Raw genomic sequence first — 20,953 nt, forward strand, 5'->3', positions numbered from 1 at the left:
TCTATATCCATATATTATGGATTTGGTCTCACCTTCCTACCAACTTTAGGTAACTCTCGACCCTTTCCAGGAGTCCTCCCCCACATGAGCCTGGAACTCTATCTTCCCCATCAACTTCCAGAGGTACATGGAACAAATGGCTTTTACAGTATCAAACACATATGGTTCATTTACCATACACTCTTGTACACAGATACTGCTTCCAGAGGAGGGCCAGGACCCTTCCAGAGGGCCAGGATCCTACCAGAGGTCCAGGACCCTTCCAGAGGTCCAGGATCCTTCCAGAGGTCCAGGACCCTTCCAGAGAAACAAGAATCTTCCAGAGACCAAGACCCTTCCAGAGGACCAGAGAAATCAAGAGGACCAGGATCCTTCCAGAGGACCAGGATCCTTCCAGAGAACCAGGACCCTTCCAGAGGACCAGAGAAATCAAGAGGACCAGGATCCTTCCAGAGGACCAGGATCCTTCCAGAGAACCAGGACCTTTCCAGAGGGCCAGGATCATTCCAGAAGACCAGGACCCTTCCAGAGGGCCATGACCCTTCCAGAGGACCAGGATCCTTCCGGAAGATTTAGAGGTCCAGGACCCTTCCAGAGGACCAATAAAATTGTGCTACATCGCTTATTCCATTTGAGTGGATGGCGCGCCTTCCTCCATTGGTTTCCACCACCCAAGAAATCGTTAAGGCTCCTCGTCATTTCCACAGGACTTTGCAGATCACACAGGTCGCTGACACAGGCAAGTATATTTCCTCAAAAGGACTGTTAAGAGTGGATGAAACCAGCAAAACAGATATCTTTAAATGTGATAAATATTTCGTTTCACAACTTGAACTGCCTTCATGCCCTTAACTGACTTCACATCATGGAAGGACTTCAAAAACTGGAATGACCTCACATCCTGGACTGACATAATCTACGCCTTCTTAGGTACATGTAGAGTTTACAAGCATTTCCCTTGAAATCCCACACTAAATCATTGAACCTGATGTCTTCCAATACCATAAACAGTATCGAGAGGACACAATGGCCTATTCCTGCCTGAATTCCATCTTATTCCCCTTACATTATGACCCATTTCCATACCTCGCGAGACCAGGGCATCACGTGCTCTCTTGTACACTCCAGCTACACGAACCCTTCTTGAAGAGGACCCCACAGCAGAGGTCTTCGAGGTCTAAGTTTCAGCTGACTTGGTTACAACAAAGGTCACGGGCCTCCTGCCTTCTTACACCCTCTCCTCGATTTCACTCCTTTCCCAGGACCATACTCCCGTCCCAGTCCCATGGTGTTGTTCCAGGGCCATACTCCCGTCCCTGTCCCGTGTTGTTCCAGGGCCATACTCCCATCCCTGTCCCATGGTGTTGTTCCAGGGCCATACTCCCGTCCCTGTCCCGTGTTGTTCCAGGGCCATACTCCCGTCCCTGTCCCATGGTGTTGTTCCAGGGCCATACTCCCGTCCCTGTCCCATGGTGTTGTTCCAGGGCCATACTCCCGTCCCTGTCCCGTGTTGTTCCAGGGCCATACTCCCGTCCCTGTCCCGTGGTGTTGTTCCAGGGCCATACTCCCATCCCTGTCCCATGGTGTTGTTCCAGGGCCATACTCCCATCCCTGTCCCATGGTGTTGTTCCAGGGCCATACTCCCATCCCTGTCCCGTGTTGTTCCAGGGCCATACTCCCATCCCTGTCCCATGGTGTTGTTCCAGGGCCATACTCCCATCCCTGTCCCATGGTGTTGTTCCAGGGCCATACTCCCATCCCTGTCCCATGGTGTTGTTCCAGGGCCATACTCCCATCCCTGTCCCATGGTGTTGTTCCAGGGCCATACTCCCGTCCCTGTCCCGTGTTGTTCCAGGGCCATACTCCCATCCCTGTCCCATGGTGTTGTTCCAGGGCCATACTCCCATCCCTGTCCCATGGTGTTGTTCCAGGGCCATACTCCCGTCCCAGTCCCATGGTGTTGTTCCAGGGCCATACTCCCATCCCTGTCCCATGGTGTTGTTCCAGGGCCATACTCCCAGTCCACACATCATGGTCATGGGGAAGAGGTTCAGTGCATATAACACTATCATCCCTTAGAGGTCAACACAAGTCAACAGAGGTGGTTCACTTTAATGAAATCAATGTCACCTGACCTTTACTTTACACCTTCCATTCTTAAAGAGCCTCGGGCCAACTAACCAACAGAGGCCGACAAAACAACTCGTGTATCACAAACAATATGTCGTGTACCCTACTTACACTGTACTGACAGCATAGGGCCTACTTACCCACCCACACTGTACAAGCATTACAGGAACTACTTACCTACCCACACTGTACTAACATTACAGGGCCTACTTACCCACCCACACTGTACTAACATTACAGGAACCACTTACCCACCCACACTGTACTAACATTACAAACACTATAACATCTCCAGCACCCCTGGAGGTGCCACTTATCACCCCTTCCCCCTCTATATACGACGGTGCGACACTTGAACATGATGTTATCACCAGTGAACACAGACAGGACGACCCATGTGAGGCGTGGTCGGTACTTACAGGGAAGGAGTGCAAATGATTAGATTGTTAAGAGAATGTGGCAAGAGCTCAAAAGGAAACTGCAGAGGTTGAAAAAGAGGGCAAATGAGAGTTGGGGGTGAGAGAGTGTCAGTAAACTCTAGGGAGAATAAGATCTTTTGGAAGGAGGTAAATAAGGTGCGAAAGACAAGAGAACAAATGGGAACATCGGTGTAGGGGGGCAAGGGGGAATGTGATAACACGTAGGGATGCAGAGGAGGAGTTGGAATGAGTATTGTGAAGGACTGTTAAATGTGTTTGATGTAGCAAAGTGAGAGTCGTGGAGAGTGGTTTGATGAAGTGAAAAGAGGTGATGAAAGCCTTGCTTAAGATGAAATGTGGCAAGGCGGAGCGTGGATGCTATTACAATTGAACTTATTAAGGGGGTGAATGGGTAACTGACTGGATGGTAAGGATTTTCAGTGTATGTATGGATCATGGTGAGGAGCCTGAAGATTAGCGGAATGCATATATAGTACTACTGTACGAAGGCAAGGGGATAAAGGTGAGTGTTCAAATTACACACGCATAAGTTTGTTGAGTATAACTTGTAAATTGTATTGGAGGGTACTGACTGAGAGGGTGAAGGCATGCACACCTCAGACAGAGGAGGAGCAGGGCGGTTTCAGAAGTGGTAGAGGATGTGTGGATCAGATGTTCGCTTAAAGGAATGTGTGTATGAAATACTTAGAAAAAGATAAATTGGCACGTGGCATTTAAGAATCTGGAGAAAGCATATGATAGGGTTGATAGAGATGCTTTATGAAAAGTCTCAAGAATATAAAGTGACGATGAAAGCTGCTAGAGGAAGAGACAAGTTTCTATCAAAGAGGTGAGGCATGCGTGCGAGTAGGAACAGAGGAGTGACTGGTTCCACATGAAGGCTGGTTTGCGGCAGCCGTATGTGATGTTACCATGGTTCTCAATTTGTAGATTGGCAGGATGGTGATGGAGGTAAATGCAAGAGTTTTGGAGATGGGTGGATTTGCAGTCTACGAGGGATGAAAGGGCCCGGGAAGTGAGTCAATTGTTGTTTGCTGATGATATAGCACTGGTGGCTGATTCGAGTATGAAACTGTAGAAGTTGGTAACTGAGTTTGGAAGAGTGTGTGAAAGAAGAGAGTTGAGAGTAAACATATAAATATATACAGTATCTCACCTTTTGTGCTCCTCACTGAGTGCCAATCTGTACACAAGGCTGCAGGTGTAGTAGAACGTGGAATAGACCAGCAGTTCGGGCCACACCAGTTTATAGATGCTCCCCTTCCACCTGTGGAAGACAAATAACATGTTAGTGAGCTGCTAACACGAAGACGCTGGAGTCGCTCAGGCAAAGTATGCAGATACAGAATACATGCACACTGTAGCCAACCCCACAAACTACTGGTTCGCTCTGTAGCCAACCCCACAAACTACTGGTTCGCTCTGTAGCCAACCCCACAAACTACTGGTTCCCTCTGTAGCCAACCCCGCAAATTACTGGTTCCCTCTGTAGCCAACCCTACAAACTACTGGATCGCTCTGTAGCCAACCTCACAAACTACTGGTTCCCTTTATAGCCAACCCCACAAACTACTGGTTCCCTCTGTAGCCAACCCTACAAACTACTGGTTCCCTCTGTAGCCAACCCTACAAACTACTGGATCGCTCTGTAGCCAACCTCACAAACTACTGGTTCCCTCTATAGCCAACCCCACAAACTACTGGTTCGCTCTGTAGCCAACCCCACAAACTACTGGTTCCCTCTATAGCCAACCCCACAAACTACTGGTTCCCTCTGTAGCCAACCCTACAAACTACTGGTTCCCTCTGTAGCCAACCCCACAAACTACTGGTTCCCTCTGTAGCCAACCCCACAAACTACTGGTTCACTCTGTAGCCAACCCCACAAACTATTGGTTCCCTCTGTAGCCAACCCCACAAACTACTGGTTCGCTCTGTTGCCAACCCCACAAACTACTGGTTCCCTCTGTTGCCAACCCCACAAACTACTGGTTCGCTCATTCTTATAATAATTCATTCTCACATTCTGCTTCTTTCTGTGTCTGCCTATCTGTCTATCAATAGCTATCAATCTCTCTCACTAACTCTCTTTCTTTGTTTCTTTCATTTATTTGTCTTCTGGTACATGTTGGTTCTCTCTAATCCTTCCACATCAGAGGTAATATAGATATAAAATCTATCCTTATAGTTGTCTTCGTAACAAAAAGTGATGGGAAGCATGTCTTTGGTGATGGGAAGCATGTCTTTGATGATGGGATGCATGACATATTCTCGTCCATTCTTCCTTCTGACATTCCTGTGAAAATTTCCTTTAAACATGTTAGTTCTGCAAGGTATTTCTTCCACCTATTTCCCGTCCCATGTGTTGTCGGAGAGGGTGGAGGGTGGGGAGAGAGCCTTTCCTTTGCCATCCTTTTCTTCTACTGATTTTAAGAGGACTGCATGTTTTCAGTAATTGTACGACCAGATCACTTTGCTTGAGCCTTGTAAGTGTGTGTGTGTGTGTGTGTGTGTGTGTGTGTGTGTGTGTGTGTGTGTGTAGCTCACACACTTAAATAAAAATATTTCCTCATTTCATATTTCCGGAAATCATTTCAAAGACCACAAATAAACCCTATTCCTGAACATCGCTTATCAAAATTCAGCACAGTGGGGCTGGATGGCACAGAAATCTTAGCACTAGCGAGTCGAGAAGGTTAATAATGGTGGTGACGGGCCCAGCAGGTGCTGGTAAGATCACAGGTGGCTCGCTGCAGCGCCAAACACCACCCCCCTTCCCCCTTCCCGCCTTCCTCCTCCCGGCTCCAGCAACAATGACATGACTAATGCGGAATACCCAACATCGAGCAGTAAACACAAGAGCTAGACTTTCCAGTGGGAGCCGGGCTTCAAATTGCGTTAGAAAACGTGATTCATATATATATATATATATATTTATTTATTATACTTTGTCGCTGTCTCCCGCGTTTGCGAGGTAGCGCAAGGAAACAGACGAAACAAATGGCCCAACCCCCCCCCATACACATGTATATACATACGTCCACACACGCAAATATACATACCTACACAGCTTTCCATGGTTTACCCCAGACGCTTCACATGCCCTGATTCAATCCACTGACAGCACGTCAACCCCGGTATACCACATCGCTCCAATTCACTCTATTCCTTGCCCTCCTTTCACCCTCCTGCATGTTCAGGCCCCGATCACACAAAATCTTTTTCACTCCATCTTTCCACCTCCAATTTGGTCTCCCTCTTCTCCTCGTTCCCTCCACCTCCGACACATATATCCTCTTGGTCAATCTTTCCTCACTCATCCTCTCCATGTGCCCAAACCACTTCAAAACACCCTCTTCTGCTCTCTCAACCACGCTCTTTTTATTTCCACACATCTCTCTTACCCTTACGTTACTCACTCGATCAAACCACCTCACACCACACATTGTCCTCAAACATCTCATTTCCAGCACATCCATCCTCCTGCGCACAACTCTATCCATAGCCCACGCCTCGCAACCATACAACATTGTTGGAACCACTATTCCTTCAAACATACCCATTTTTGCTTTCCGAGATAATGTTCTCGACTTCCACACATTCTTCAAGGCCCCCAGAATTTTCGCCCCCTCCCCCACCCTATGATCCACTTCCGCTTCCATGGTTCCATCCGCTGCCAGATCCACTCCCAGATATCTAAAACACTTCACTTCCTCCAGTTTTTCTCCATTCAAAATCACCTCCCAATTGACTTGACCCTCAACCCTACTGTACCTAATAACCTTGCTCTTATTCACATTCACTCTTAACTTTCTTCTTCCACACACTTTACCAAACTCAGTCACCAGCTTCTGCAGTTTCTCACATGAATCAGCCACCAGCGCTGTATCATCAGCGAACAACAACTGACTCACTTCCCAAGCTCTCTCATCCCCAACAGACTTCATACTTGCCCCTTTCCAAAACTCTTGCATTTACCTCCCTAACAACCCCATCCATATATAGGGTGTCTTGGTCGAGGTGGTGTGCAAAGTGAGAGGGTTAGGGAAAATGATTTGGTAAACAGAGAAGAGGTAGTGAAAGCTTTGCGGAAGATGAAAGCCGGCAAGGCAGCAGGTTTGGATGGTATTGCAGTGGAATTTATTAAAAAAGGGGGTGACTGTAATGTTGACTGGTTGGTAAGGTTATTTAATGTATGTATGACTCATGGTGAGGTGCCTGAGGATTGGCGGAATGCGTGCATAGTGCCATTGTACAAAGGCAAAGGGGATAAGAGTGAGTGCTCAAATTACAGAGGTATAAGTTTGTTGAGTATTCCTGGTAAATTATATGGGAGGGTATTGATTGAGAGGGTGAAGGCATGTACAGAGCATCAGATTGGGGAAGAGCAGTGTGGTTTCAGAAGTGGTAGAGGATGTGTGGATCAGGTGTTTGCTTTGAAGAAAGTATGTGAGAAATACTTAGAAAAGCAAATGGATTTGTATGTAGCATTTATGGATCTGGAGAAGGCATATGATAGAGTTGATAGAGATGCTCTGTCGAAGGTATTAAGAATATATGGTGTGGGAGGAAAGTTGTTAGAAGCAGTGAAAAGTTTTTATCGAGGATGTAAGGCATGTGTACGTGTAGGAAGAGAGGAAAGTGATTGGTTCTCAGTGAATGTAGGTTTGCGGCAGGGGTGTGTGATGTCTCCATGGTTGTTTAATTTGTTTATATATATATATATATATATATATATATATATATATATATATATATATATATATATATATATATATATATATATACTGGTGGCCACAGAACTAATAACTAAATGCAAAAAGTACACCAGTAGCGAGTGTAGGTAGAATGCAGGTAAAACTACAACGAAACAAAATATGTCAAGCGCTTTCGTATATTCAGTGTCAAGAATGAGCACCGATATAGAGAGCCAGAACAAGATACACAATCCGCCATTGACCGGAATAGGTCAATGAACTAAAAAGAAAAAAAATGAATGGATTAGGGCGAGGGTGACCCATACCTTATTTTCTTCACCTGTTTCGTAATTCATATGCCTGCCCGGCCCAGTGGCGGCTGGTATATTATATTCTGGTTCTCTCTACATGTGCGTATGTGGGTGTGTATGTATATACATGTGTATGTGGGTGGGTTGGGCTATTCTTTCGTCTGCTTCCTTGCGCTACCTCGTTAACGCGGGAGACAGCGACAAAGTATTATAATAATAATAATAATAATATATATATATATATATATATATATATATATATATATATATATATATATATATATATACATATATATATATGTATATATATATATATATATATATATATATATATATATATATATATATATTTTTTTTTTTTTTTTTTTTTTTTTTTTTTTAGACTTTGTCGCTGTCTCCCGCGTTTGCGAGGTAGCGCAAGGAAACAGACGAAAGAAATGGCCCAACCCCCCCCATACACATGTACATACACACGTCCACACACGGAAATATACATACCTACACAGCTTTCCATGGTTTACCCCGGACGCTTCACATGCCTTGATTCAATCCACTGACAGCACGTCAACCCCTGTATACCACATCGCTCCAATTCACTCTATTCCTTGCCCTCCTTTCACCCTCCTGCATGTTCAGGCCCCGATCACACAAAATCCTTTTCACTCCATCTTTCCACCTCCAATTTGGTCTCCCTCTTCTCCTCGTTCCCTCCACCTCCGACACATATATCCTCTTGGTCAATCTTTCCTCACTCATTCTCTCCATGTGCCCAAACCATTTCAAAACACCCTCTTCTGCTCTCTCAACCACGCTCTTTTTATTTCCACACATCTCTCTTACCCTTACGTTACTTACTCGATCAAACCACCTCACACCACACATTGTCCTCAAACATCTCATTTCCAGCACATCCATCCTCCTGCGCACAACTCTATCCATAGCCCACGCCTCGCAACCATACAACATTGTTGGAACTACTATTCCTTCAAACATACCCATTTTTGCTTTCCGGGATAATGTTCTCGACTTCCACACATTTTTCAAGGCTCCCAAAATTTTCGCCCCCTCCCCCACCCTATGATCCACTTCCGCTTCCATGGTTCCATCCGCTGACAGATCCACTCCCAGATATCTAAAACACTTCACTTCCTCCAGTTTTTCACCATTCAAACTCACCTCCCAATTGACTTGACCCTCAACCCTACTGTACCTAATAACCTTGCTCTTATTCACATTTACTCTTAACTTTCTTCTTCCACACACTTTACCAAACTCCGTCACCAGCTTCTGCAGTTTCTCACATGAATCCGCCACCAGCGCTGTATCATCAGCGAACAACAACTGACTCACTTCCCAAGCTCTCTCATCCCCAACAGACTTCATACTTGCCCCTCTTTCCAAGACTCTTGCATTTACCTCCCTAACAACCCCATCCATAAACAAATTAAACAACCATGGAGACATCACACACCCCTGCCGCAAACCTACATTCACTGAGAACCAATCACTTTCCTCTCTTCCTACACGTACACATGCCTTACATCCCTGGGGATAGGGGGAGAAAGAATACTTCCCACGTATTCCCTGCGTGTCGTACATGGCGACTAAAAGGGAAGGGAGCAGGGGCCGGAATTCCTCCCCTCTCGTTTTTTTTTTATTTTATTTTTCCAAAAGAGGGAACAGAGAAGGGGGCCAGGTGAGTATATTCCCTCAAAGACCCAGTCCTCTTTTCTTAACGCTACCACGCTATCGTGGGAAATGGCGAATAGTATGAGAGAAAGAAGATATATATATATATACATAGAGAGAGAGAGAGAGAGAGAGAGAGAGAGAGAGAGAGAGAGAGAGAGAGAGAGAGAGAGCTTGCCTAAAACAGCCTGATGAAGAGAAAGCGAAAAATGATAATTCGCGAGAGCAACATGAGCGGCTGTGTGGTGTGGTAGCTTTGTGGGCTGACTCACTTCTCACATAGGTGCTCACAGAACGAGACTATCAAGAAAATGCAGATATGAGAAGACACCGAACACACACACACACAAAAAAAAAAGTATCAATTATGAGAGATTAATGGTTTAGTTGCGATTTCTGTTACATTAATCAAGTATGAGTATCATACAATTTCACGTCACCGCAAATTTATCTTATACTGAGAAAAGACATGACGTAACTGATAATATGTGATAAATATCTCTCTCTAGGCGACGAAGAATGTGAATCTAGACAAGGGAAATTTACGGCCGTCCTCAAAGACAACAGAGTTAAGAGATTTTGATTACTGAAGCTGTGGTGGAGAAAATATAAAACATAACAAAACAGAGCAGCTAGGTGGACAGGCAACGAAAAAAAGAATACCCCACGTTACATAATCCAGCAACCTATGGCAGTAAACAACGAAGAGACACCACTGGTGACTAATACGGAAGACAAGTTTCATCGTTAATTGAATAATGTCAAGGGTCAATCCTGACATGAGGAGGACAGCTGACGAGATGGGACGAGGAGGTTATGCGACGGGTGGGCGAGGTCGATAACCAGGGTGTGTCTATGGCGGATAGATCGGCCACCCAACAACCTAGTTGGTCACACCTAGCAACGTGTGTGTGTGTGTGTGTATGTATATATATATATACACACACACACACACACACACATATATATATATATATATATATATATATATATATATATATATATATATATATATATATATATATATATGCAAGAGGAGAGAATTGTTGATCAAGGAGAAATATGACTGTGTGCATAAAGTTATCGCGCGGCCATGTCGTTATCGGGCAAAATAAACACAGACCAAGGAAGCAGATGGTAGCCAGTGTTGTCATATTTCTCTAACCTGTATAATCGTTAAGCTAGAAATGAGCATATTGGCTTTTCCTTAGCCTATAGGGAAGTGAGTAGTCAAAATACGCTTGGCAGTCCACTGGACTAGTTGGGTCATTAATGTCAGAACTAAGGGGGTTTTACTTAAACCATGGCTATGGGTTCCAATGGTAATCTCACTTGAAATAATATCTAGTAAATACAACTAGCTATACTAACGACGTAAATGTGTGTGTGTGTGTGTGTGTGTGTGTGTGTGTGTGTGTGTGTGTGTGTTCATATTAACATACACAGTTCAAAACTCGCCCTTAAACATAATTATCACACAATGCACACACTTCACGGAAGAAGATAAGATTATGGCGTAAGATGATACCACCCTTCCAGTGCCTCAGGGGGACTGGGTATTATGTTAAATCAGTTCCTCGAAGACATGAGGAATTTACTAGCAAGAAGTCACCACAAGAAACTGTTAAAGAGAAAAATGATAAAGAACATGAAGAGAAAAACACTGACACACTGTGAATGTGTACAAGGTAAATAAGAGATAAGTAAGTGCTCAATGTGTTGGTAAATTCAAAGCAGTTTGATAGTTCTCCCCATTCTAACAGGAAAGCGTTCTGTAACACGAGAACAAATGAAGTGAGTGAGGAGCTGGCAGCCAGGGACTGAAAAGTTCCCTCTACACACACCGTACAAAATGTGTCAAACTAATATCTACGTTGAGCAATTATGAATAAGAGTAATTTATAAGACGCAGCACAACAAGTAACCAAAGCTAGAATCAAACTTATTTCGTGTAATAACTCATTAGATAAGGACCACCACTTTTAAATAAATACGAAAATTACTAATGATGCTGGTGAGTCCTATATATATGCTACTATATAATGAAAACTGTATGACTCGACCACTCCTTCCCAAACGATGGTGAGACTATCATTAATACATCAATATGTCTAGTGAAGCATGTTCCCTACCAACATCACCTTTACACCAGCATTTTCGTCTTCCTGTAACGGAATACATCCTCATCTTATTACCAGAGCATCAAACAAGACTAATAGTTAACAGAACACGGCGGAGGCGATCTGGAAGCACACGGGACGTTTCGCACTTCCATGAGGTAAAGGGTTAATTAATAAGCTAAATCAGCTGGTCACACAACGGGCGAAGATGGGAGACGTGGCACCGCTGTGCCACCGTAAACAAACATGGCGGCAACAAGGCAGCAGAGCCCCTCCCCGGGGAGCCAACATGGGTCTATAAGGTGAGCAGGTTTCTCGTCACGTCCCTGCTTCCTGTCTTGGACAATAGTGCATTGTAGTGCTCCAAGACGGGATATAATGGGTCGTCGACAGTGAGTGGGCGAGATAAGCGAGAGTTTCCAGAGGAAATAAGAGAAGCTGAGTGAACTAAAGATATGATGCCAATTAACGTAGCTCGAAGCAAGAAGTTTTACAATTCCTCCTCTAATATGCCTGTACAAATTATCCCTTCTAATGGGTGATTGGTTTTTGCAATTTTGCTTATAACTTTATTGATAGGAAACGCTAATTAAATTGATCTAATAATTCGCGGAACGAAAAAAAAATATTAAGTTATCTAAAGCACGTTCGGTTATCGTTGTCTATCATCCTTGAAGGCCTTGCTAGAAAACAAAAATCAAAAGGAAATCAAGACTAAAAATATTCAACTAAAGATATTTACCTTCATATGAAATATGCCGACAAAAGATACGTTATCCTGCAACCTAACCATTAAGCTATACTTTGCAGCACATATTTTCAAGATTATGACACCAGGTCAAGGGAGATGTTCTATATAATTCAAGTACACAGGGATTTTTAATATGAAGCTCGCCTGGAACATAGTAAGGCCTCACCATAACACAGGCCAGAACCACCACCCTTGCCACCTAGCTCAGCCCATCAAGAGGTTATCAATTACTGCAAAACTACATTGGTAAGTTTCTATACAATGTCGCTCAAATGAAGCGCTATTTAGAATGTATAAATCGTTGTTATTCAACTGGTTGATGGTCAGAAAATGTACATACACGAACCAAATAATACATGATTAACATCAACAGTAATTTTGATGATATTAACGCCATCCATAAGAATGAAATACATTAAGTCACTCCTGTCTCAAACGAATTTAATGATTTATTCACTAATAATCTAGGAAAAATAATTAGCAGTTAAATTCTATAATTCATTCACTTTTAAAGTAATCAGCAGTCTGTTCAACTTTATCATTCACACAATAATAATTTAAAGACAAAATGTTAATGCCCTCCGAGATATATGTTAGCATCAACCAAAATCCTGGACAATATTCTTACTCTGTGTCCGCCAAATTTCAATGATGGACTTACCGACTTTTCCTACAAAAGTTATTTTAGTGGATAACAGCTTTTTCCACGTCTTGAACGTTCCTTGACTAACACATACATCGAAGCCGAAATGTAACATTAATTCACTGGTCTTTAAAACAGTTCTTACTTGTTACTTTCGTTAATTTTTATATTTCAATTTTTACGTTTGTTTTTCAACATTTTCTCGATGCAAATTATGCACAAAGTAATTAATACATGCTGAATTTTGGGATACTTTGGCCAAGTGCTTTTTCAGTTTCAAGTTTCTTGATTTCTCGTTCACTGCAAACACGACAATGATGTCTTACGTCGGATATGAATTATCACTGCAGATGATCGACAATGGCGGTCTTTAATATCAGGAAAACTTGTGCATTATTCATGCTATGTGTTCTGCAGATTTCATAAAATTACTTTGATTTCACTGGAGAGAGAGAGAGAGAGAGAGAGAGAGAGAGAGAGAGAGAGAGAGAGAGAGAGAGAGAAACAATTATGGGCCACTTGGAGCTACATGGCCGATATGTGTACACCGAATATCAATGCTCTTGCTTTCTGTGGCAGCCTCCTAACCACCTCAATACTGTGAGAAACGTTCGTTCACTTTATGACAAATGAAACCAAGCCTACGCCAGCCTAACCCAGGTTACGTTAAGTTAGGTTCTGTCGTATCTGGACAACATTCCACTGATTCAAACCCATATTTCCTCAGATCTTCAAAATGCTTTCCACTTTTAAACATTCACTTAAAATTGGGATTGAGGAGAAGTAATCTAGTTACTGATTAATGATAATATTCTACCTTAAGAATGATCTCCATTTTGGCATGAAATAAACTGTCCCGTAAAGTAACATTAGATTCTTGTAAAAAACGTATGAAATGAAAATGTTAACATCTTCAAATTCGACTAATTCAGCAATCATGCACTTTCGTTAACTTAGGGTAATTCAAGTCTAATTTCACACACACACACACACACACACACACACAGCCACTGTGCTCAAAGTGTTAGCGGGTCAGCCAATCACCATACTACCCTGCTCAAAAGGTCATCCAATCACCACACAACCAGCTGGCTGGCGTTCACCTCACCTGAAGAGCAGCTTCCAGAAACAGCCGAAGCCACGGCAGGTGGCCACTTTGCTGGTGTACGTAACGGTCATGACGGCGGCGGATGGGTAACACAGACAAGGGTTGATGACTCCTCCTTATCTTGGTACGGACATACCAAGGGCCTCCGTCACCAACTCAGGGCGCACACCCACCTCGTACAGATGTACTAAGATCGGCATATGACGCCCACGGTCGCAACGTGAGCACACAGCTGGCTGGCGTTACACGTGCCAAGTTACACTCGGTATCATGGGAGTTTAAAGCAAGTTAGACTGCTGTAACTTAGAGAATAACGATGGCGTTTGACTGGATGGTTGAATACGATAAAATATTCACAGTCACACATTTTGGAGTCTTTAAAGAGTTACGATGACGAGATGAGAGCGTCCTGAACTCATATTAGACGTTGCGCAAGCTACAGCGACAGTGTTGCAGACATGTTGATAGATCCAGCACAAGGAAGCCTCCTCCAGAAGTACATGGCGAAGTGACGGGGACGCAAGGGATTCCAGGGGGTCACACAGCTCTCCCTAGAAAATAGAAAAAAAAAAAAACATTATTGTACACCAACCGTCTACAGAAGTAGCAGGTAGTATGAATTAAAAAAAATGAATAAAATGCTGTTTTCGAAGACAAGACATGCAGAACATCCTGTAAGTCATCTGAAAAACATCTGCATCAAAAATCAAATGAAAACATTTGTGAAAAAGACAAAATCAAGTTTACGACGCAGACCGACTCACCACCACTTGTTAACACCCGGCTACATATCGCAAGCGGGGAACATGTTGGACGAGTCTAAAATCAGCCAACCATATTACCACAAACATTCATCTCACCCGCACAGTCCTCAACCAAATGGTCTCGCTCTTTGAAATCGAATATCTTGCCTGGCAGAAAATAACACACCCAGCTGCAAACGTCAAATACCCGACTTAAAAACGCCCTAACAGATGCCTTTTACTGCCATCCGTCACACAAGAACAGCCTAGGAAAACACACGGTTCTCCGTGGTGTAGCACATCGGGTTACTGACCATCACCCGTGCACGTCCGCGAAGACGAACGGAAGTCAACATTAAATGATGAAACTTTGCGTACATTGTACACGCTAAAAGCTGAACCACGCAAATATTATGTATTTTCGCGTAACTAACCATATTACTACTCTACGATGGACATAAACAGCTCAAAAACCTCCGTCTATGGACACCTTGTTCGTACAGATTACATACAGAGAAGGATGGAAAGGATTAGTCTAACACACTTATAGTGCACAGCTGGCCAACCTGTACGAGAACGTGTGCCTAAATTGTGCATCATTTTTCGGTAAAGTTCTTTCGCGTGCCCATCGGAATTTTGACTGCATAATTAGTTATCAATAATTATATATATATATATATATATATATATATATATATATATATATATATATATATATATATATATATTGATAGAATTGTCCACACTCGTAAGGACAATGAGCTGCTGCTGTTTGAATTCCTTTGTATTAAACTCACATGAAATGAAAACACAAGTTTCAAGCTTCCGTCTAAAATTGGATATATATATATATATATATATATATATATATATATATATATATATATATATATATATATATATATGATGAAATCGCAATTCAGTAGTTCATATAACTTTAACATGGAATTTTCTACACATGTGGCAGAACATGTTCCACGGAGACAATCCGCTTCATCAGACGCCAGTAACTCTTTAGTTTCTCAGATCTCAACACCGCCAAAAAAAAAAAAAAAAAATACCCTCCAGCTTCTGCCATTCGAAGCAGCAGCGACCCCGTGCAAGAAAAAAAAAATTTACCATCCGTGTGAATAATGAATGTACCGGTATGTGAGGTGCAGGTCACCTGACCACGACACTCTACTGCAGTGTGTGTAGCAAGAGAGCAAGGCACGAACAATTGTGAGCGAGAGTAAACGTACGAAAGATGGAAAATACAACAATGTCTACGTCATATGAACGAACGACGTTTACACACAAGAAGTTTGTATATTTAACCCGTTTCGGAGACGAGTCTCTTCTTGGCAAGTTTACCGCCTAAATGTTTCCTTTACAAACGTCTCGCGCAAAAATTCGAGATGAAAACATCAGGCATTGCTAAAACATCAACAAGTCATGTTGGGACTACTTCACCTGGCAGGCCCAGCAAGCGAACGGTGTTATCTGGGGAGAGGGAGATGTCTGGGGAAGGGGTGTTCTCTACGGGGAGGGGATGGGGCTAAAGACAGGAACTAGAGAGTACGAAAATAAAGCCAGTTTCTGTCCCTCGCACGTTCTGGAGTACTGTATAGATAATGGCTCCTGACCGTCAGCTGCTGCTCATAAGAACACTTGTGAGGAACACATGAACATCTGTGAGGAACATAAGAACATCTGTGAGGAACACATGAAAACTTGAGGAGGGTGTTCAGTATTCAGGTCTCAACCCCATGCAGGGCTTGGGGGGAAGGCTGGGGGTATCATCCAGACACAGCAGGGGGCCCCCGAAGCCTAGTGGAGGGCGGCTGGAGTATCATCCACTCCCCAGACGACCCAGCAGGGGGCCCCGAAGTAGTGGGAAGGCCGGACCATCAGAGACACCCTCCACCCTCTAGCATGGCCTCAGACTAGGTACAAAAATACGTGAGACTTCACGGCTGCCTCACCCAACCCACACCCCGAGTCACCAACCATCACCAGCGGGACAGAGCTAAGCCGGCCAACAGCCACGCCCGGCCAAGACGATAAATACTGCCGACCTTGAAGACGCTAGAGAAAGGTCAACTGAGCCTGGGACACACCTAAACCTTGACTCTGAAGACGTCTGACAAAGGTCAACTGAGTCAAAGGAAAAAAAGTTCCACCGTTTCTGAAGACAGTTGACAACTGGTGAACTCGGCCATGCAAAGTTAGTCACCTTATAGATACTGGCGCATGAACGTCAGCTTAGCCAGGGTAATGTACTTTAAGCATGGCATGTGAAGACTATGATTTCCTGGGCAAGTGCAATGTGAAGCCATGAACACGACGGTCCGAACCTGGGTTATTGACGGCTTGGCCTTTTAGGCATTCACCCTGCAAAGGCCGAGTCGTTCATACCTCAGGGTCGTATCGCTTGGCTCAATGCTCGTATCGTCGTGTTTAAGAGCCGTACCGTCGTGCTTAAAGGTCAGATCGTATTCCTAAAAAGGGTCGTATCGTCGTGCTCAAAATTCGCACCGACGCGTCATCGTGTTCAATGCGTCAATGATCACAATTCTGGCCTACGGGTTTCGGCCCCGCCAGTATCGCCGCGCGGGGTGGGGCGTGCGACGCGTCGGGCGGGTTACGTCATATCTGGCAACACTGGCGATAACAACACTCAGTTTAGCGGTCAAATACACGGGGGTGCCAGGCACCCATGGTAACGAACGAGAGAGAGAGAGAGAGAGAGAGAGAGAGAGAGAGAGAGAGAGAGAGAGAGAGAGAGAGAGAGAGAGAGAGATTTACTCTCAGGAGGATAGATGGGCGTACACTGCGGACAGTCAAGCTATAGCTGGAGAGGACAGAGGACGGATAGGAAAGGACAGAGGAGGACGGACAGGAGAGGACAGAGGACGAAGAGGCGTATGCGATAACGTAATAACAGACGGACGGAATGACCTTGCCTCCTCAGCACTTGACGGGTGTATCAGCACTCACAAGTACTCACCTCAAGCACCGTGGGATGAGATGAGTCACTCAGGCGAGAGTATACCGCAATTACAGGGACGTAAGTCTTTACTTATAAGTCCTCACCACGAAGCATTACATTCTGAAGACACTCTGGGAGAGCTATGGATGGTCGATATTAACGAACCGTAAATAAAAGGCAAAAAACACATAAGGATCTACAGGAAGAACTGTTCTTGAGATTATATATATATATATATATATATATATATATATATATATATATATATATATATATATATATATATATATATACACTACAAAAAAGCATGCCTTGGTGCAGCCCATCCTTACGAAAGAAGACTATTGCTGCTCGTCCAATTATCGCACCAGCTCTCTCACTTCTGCTGTTTCCAAAGTCTTTGAGACTTTCCCTCGCCCTCACTTCCTCAAACACTTAAGCAGTCACACTCCCTTCTTCCTTATCACCACCAATACGGCTTTCCACGTGCTAGGTCTACTGGTGAACTTTCCTGGTCCTTCTCGCTCAGGGACCCTGATGAATCTTCTCTCCGTCTTGGTTCTCGACATTTCCAAAAGCCTATGACCAGCTGGGTGTAGCGTAAGTTTATACTATATAAACTTCCTCCCTTAGGTCTTTCTGCAGCCTCTCTGTTCCCTGATGCCCACAGCTTCCTCTCTAACTTAATCCATAGCAGCAGTCGCTAATGGCGCGACTCCCTCTTCTTATCGTGTCAACAACGGTGTTCCTCAAGGTTCTTCTATCCTATCTCCTGTTCTGTTTCTTCTTTCCACTGTTAATGATCTCTCTTCAACTTCTAACCCTATTCTCATTATAATACGCCAAGACGCAATAACTCCCTACATCTTTTTCTGAATTTCACTCGAATCCATCATTTCAGTTTCAGAACACCAGAACTAAACCTAGACACAACATTAAGATGCTACATAACCACATTCACCACACTAGCCTGGTAAAGCCCCCACGTTATCAACATAACGACGTCGGCTCCCGAAAAGATGGGGATAATTGTACAGACGCCGTAATCATTTCCCTTGTGAACAGCTAATCCATATTCACAGGAAAGGTTTTACTCGCCATATGTATTGCTCACGAATCCGTGTATTACATCTTTCTAAACCATCCCTTTCTGTCCAGCGCGATGTTGCTACCCTCTAGCTATCTCTAAACGTATAATTCTGGCCACTGGTCTCGTGGGCTGTCTTCATGAGTGTCCCGCACACCCAAGTTTGGACCCCAGGGGCACGCGTCTGGCTGCTGGTGCCCACAGATTCTGTGCGGAGACCATCCACACGAGGATTGACCGTTATACTACCTCCTTCACTCGAACACTAAAGTTGTGACAATTTTCCTCCTTACGTCTTTCCCTCATCCTAAGAACCTTTCTAGGTTTACGAGTCATGTCTACGGCACACACACCTGAGGATCACTGAATAATTGCTCTAGTCCTTCTATCTTACTCGTTTTCTTTCACCCGGGATGGACGTGTCTGGGGCACATGGGTCATTATGAATAAAAAACGGGAAAGTATAGACGGAGTGAGACAACAGAAACCAGACTAAATGATGCAGGTAGGAGCGCTGAAGGGATCTGAGCATTGGTCATCCTCGATGACCTTGCCTCTGTTAAATCACATACTCAGGTTAATCTGTGCTTTGAAAAACAAACTTGTATCTTTTTACTTATAGAGTTATCTAATCTATATACTCCAGCATCCTGATTCATACTAATATCCCTTATTGAATCACCTCTTATCAGAGACATGAATATGAATCAAAATATTGGGTCATGTAAATTTGATAAGTTTATGAGTGAAAAAAGAAATGTAAATATGTTTGCCAGATGTGAGGTCATGGTTGGGTAATGCAAGGATTACATCGAACTATCTCATGTCCTGAAGTATTCTGTATTCATCATTATCATTAAATATGCAGTTGCATTTTTCATTCAAAGTATTCAGTACGTTGCTGCATACAGTGTAGAATCTTTGTGACACCAATGAAGCGGAGGTCAATTCGCAAAAGCGCTAACGGTGTGAACAAGACCAGGGCGGGTGGTGGTGGTGGTGGTGAAACTACAGGAAGGGTCTGCTACATTGATGTTCATTGTGACCCGCTAAATAACACGAAAATGTAATTGCTTGTTCAATTGACGTAAAATTCAGCATATTTTGCGACATAGTATATTAGTCGTAAGTGAAACCTCTACATGTCCAATGGAATAAATGTTAAATGGTTAAATTTGGTGCAGAGGGTTAATGGAAACATTCCCCACCTTCCTTTATTCCTTCTTGCTAAATGGAATTAATGAGGGAGCAAGTTATGGGGTTGGGGAGGGAGGGGGGTCAACTTCTCCGTACTTTCAGTGTCAGTGAATGCACCAGCTGCTTTCTAATAAACGCCCATCTAGACTCGTATCATTTCATCAGACATTCAACTTTATACAACAAACAAGAACAGTCCATTCTGAAACATATTTCCAAAAAGGAGGGTTTTCGTTTCGCTTCGAAATAACCCTCTCCGAATACTGGCGGCTCTGGGCGCTGCCCACCCCCCTCGTTGATCCCTGAGCATTTGATGAAATCATTGTCATATCATCTCTGAAACTCTGATGACTGAAATACCTGACGCACTCAACTTCATTTTCGCAATTCAATTTTCTGAATACTTTTGATACTTCCGTGACAAGAGATAACTCCCTTGAGGTAGTCTTCATTAATGGTTAACAGTAAGACCATCCTGTATTTCTGCCCTTTATAAACATGTTACTTTGCACTATACCAAAAAAAGGGGGGGGAGTATGCAAATCAAAGTAGCCCTAATCCAATGAAATGAGGGAAAAAAAGTTAATTATAAGATCTTTGATGTTAACATTCCCAAATGGTTGATCACCCCCCCCCCCCACACACACACACAACACACACAACACACACATACACACTCACACACACACACACACACACACACACACACACTCACACACACACACACAACACACACAACACACACACAGAAAACGTTCCGCCAGTCACTGTTCCAAACAGGTATTCATTTCCTACAACGTAATTAAGCTCTTGATAACATAGTAATGAATGCCTTTACGAAACTATTTCAGTCGTTTGAAACCTTTTTAACATGTTATTTTCCCGATCAATCAACCATTCGTCTGTCTTTTTGGATATTAGAATTAGGCTATATCGAGCCCCAACAACCCCCCCCCCCTCCCCCCAGGCGAACATACTTGGTATTTTTTTTTCGTTTGATTAACAGAGGGGAAAAAATATCCCGGGGGGCATGTCCCTCTGTCGCCGCCCTCTCTGGGAAGCGACT

The 20,953-nt window shown here is 43.7% G+C and overlaps 1 protein-coding gene across 5 annotated transcripts in view; it reads right to left on the bottom strand.

Moving 5' to 3' along the window:
- LOC139751425 (bestrophin-4-like) overlaps positions 1-20,953 on the bottom strand; it is a 140,182-nt gene that overhangs the window by 79,566 nt on the left and 39,663 nt on the right. For all 5 annotated transcript variants that reach the window (XM_071666828.1, XM_071666826.1, XM_071666827.1 and 2 more), the window contains exons 2-3: positions 13,890-14,440; positions 3,727-3,837 (exon numbers count right to left, since the gene is read on the bottom strand). In XM_071666828.1, coding sequence (XP_071522929.1) covers positions 3,727-3,837; positions 13,890-13,960 — 182 coding nt within the window. In that variant the 5' untranslated portion in view covers positions 13,961-14,440. The remainder of the gene's footprint in view (positions 1-3,726; positions 3,838-13,889; positions 14,441-20,953) is intronic.

This window comes from Panulirus ornatus, chromosome 11, assembly GCF_036320965.1.
Source record: "Panulirus ornatus isolate Po-2019 chromosome 11, ASM3632096v1, whole genome shotgun sequence".
Classification (NCBI taxonomy): domain Eukaryota; kingdom Metazoa; phylum Arthropoda; class Malacostraca; order Decapoda; family Palinuridae; genus Panulirus; species Panulirus ornatus.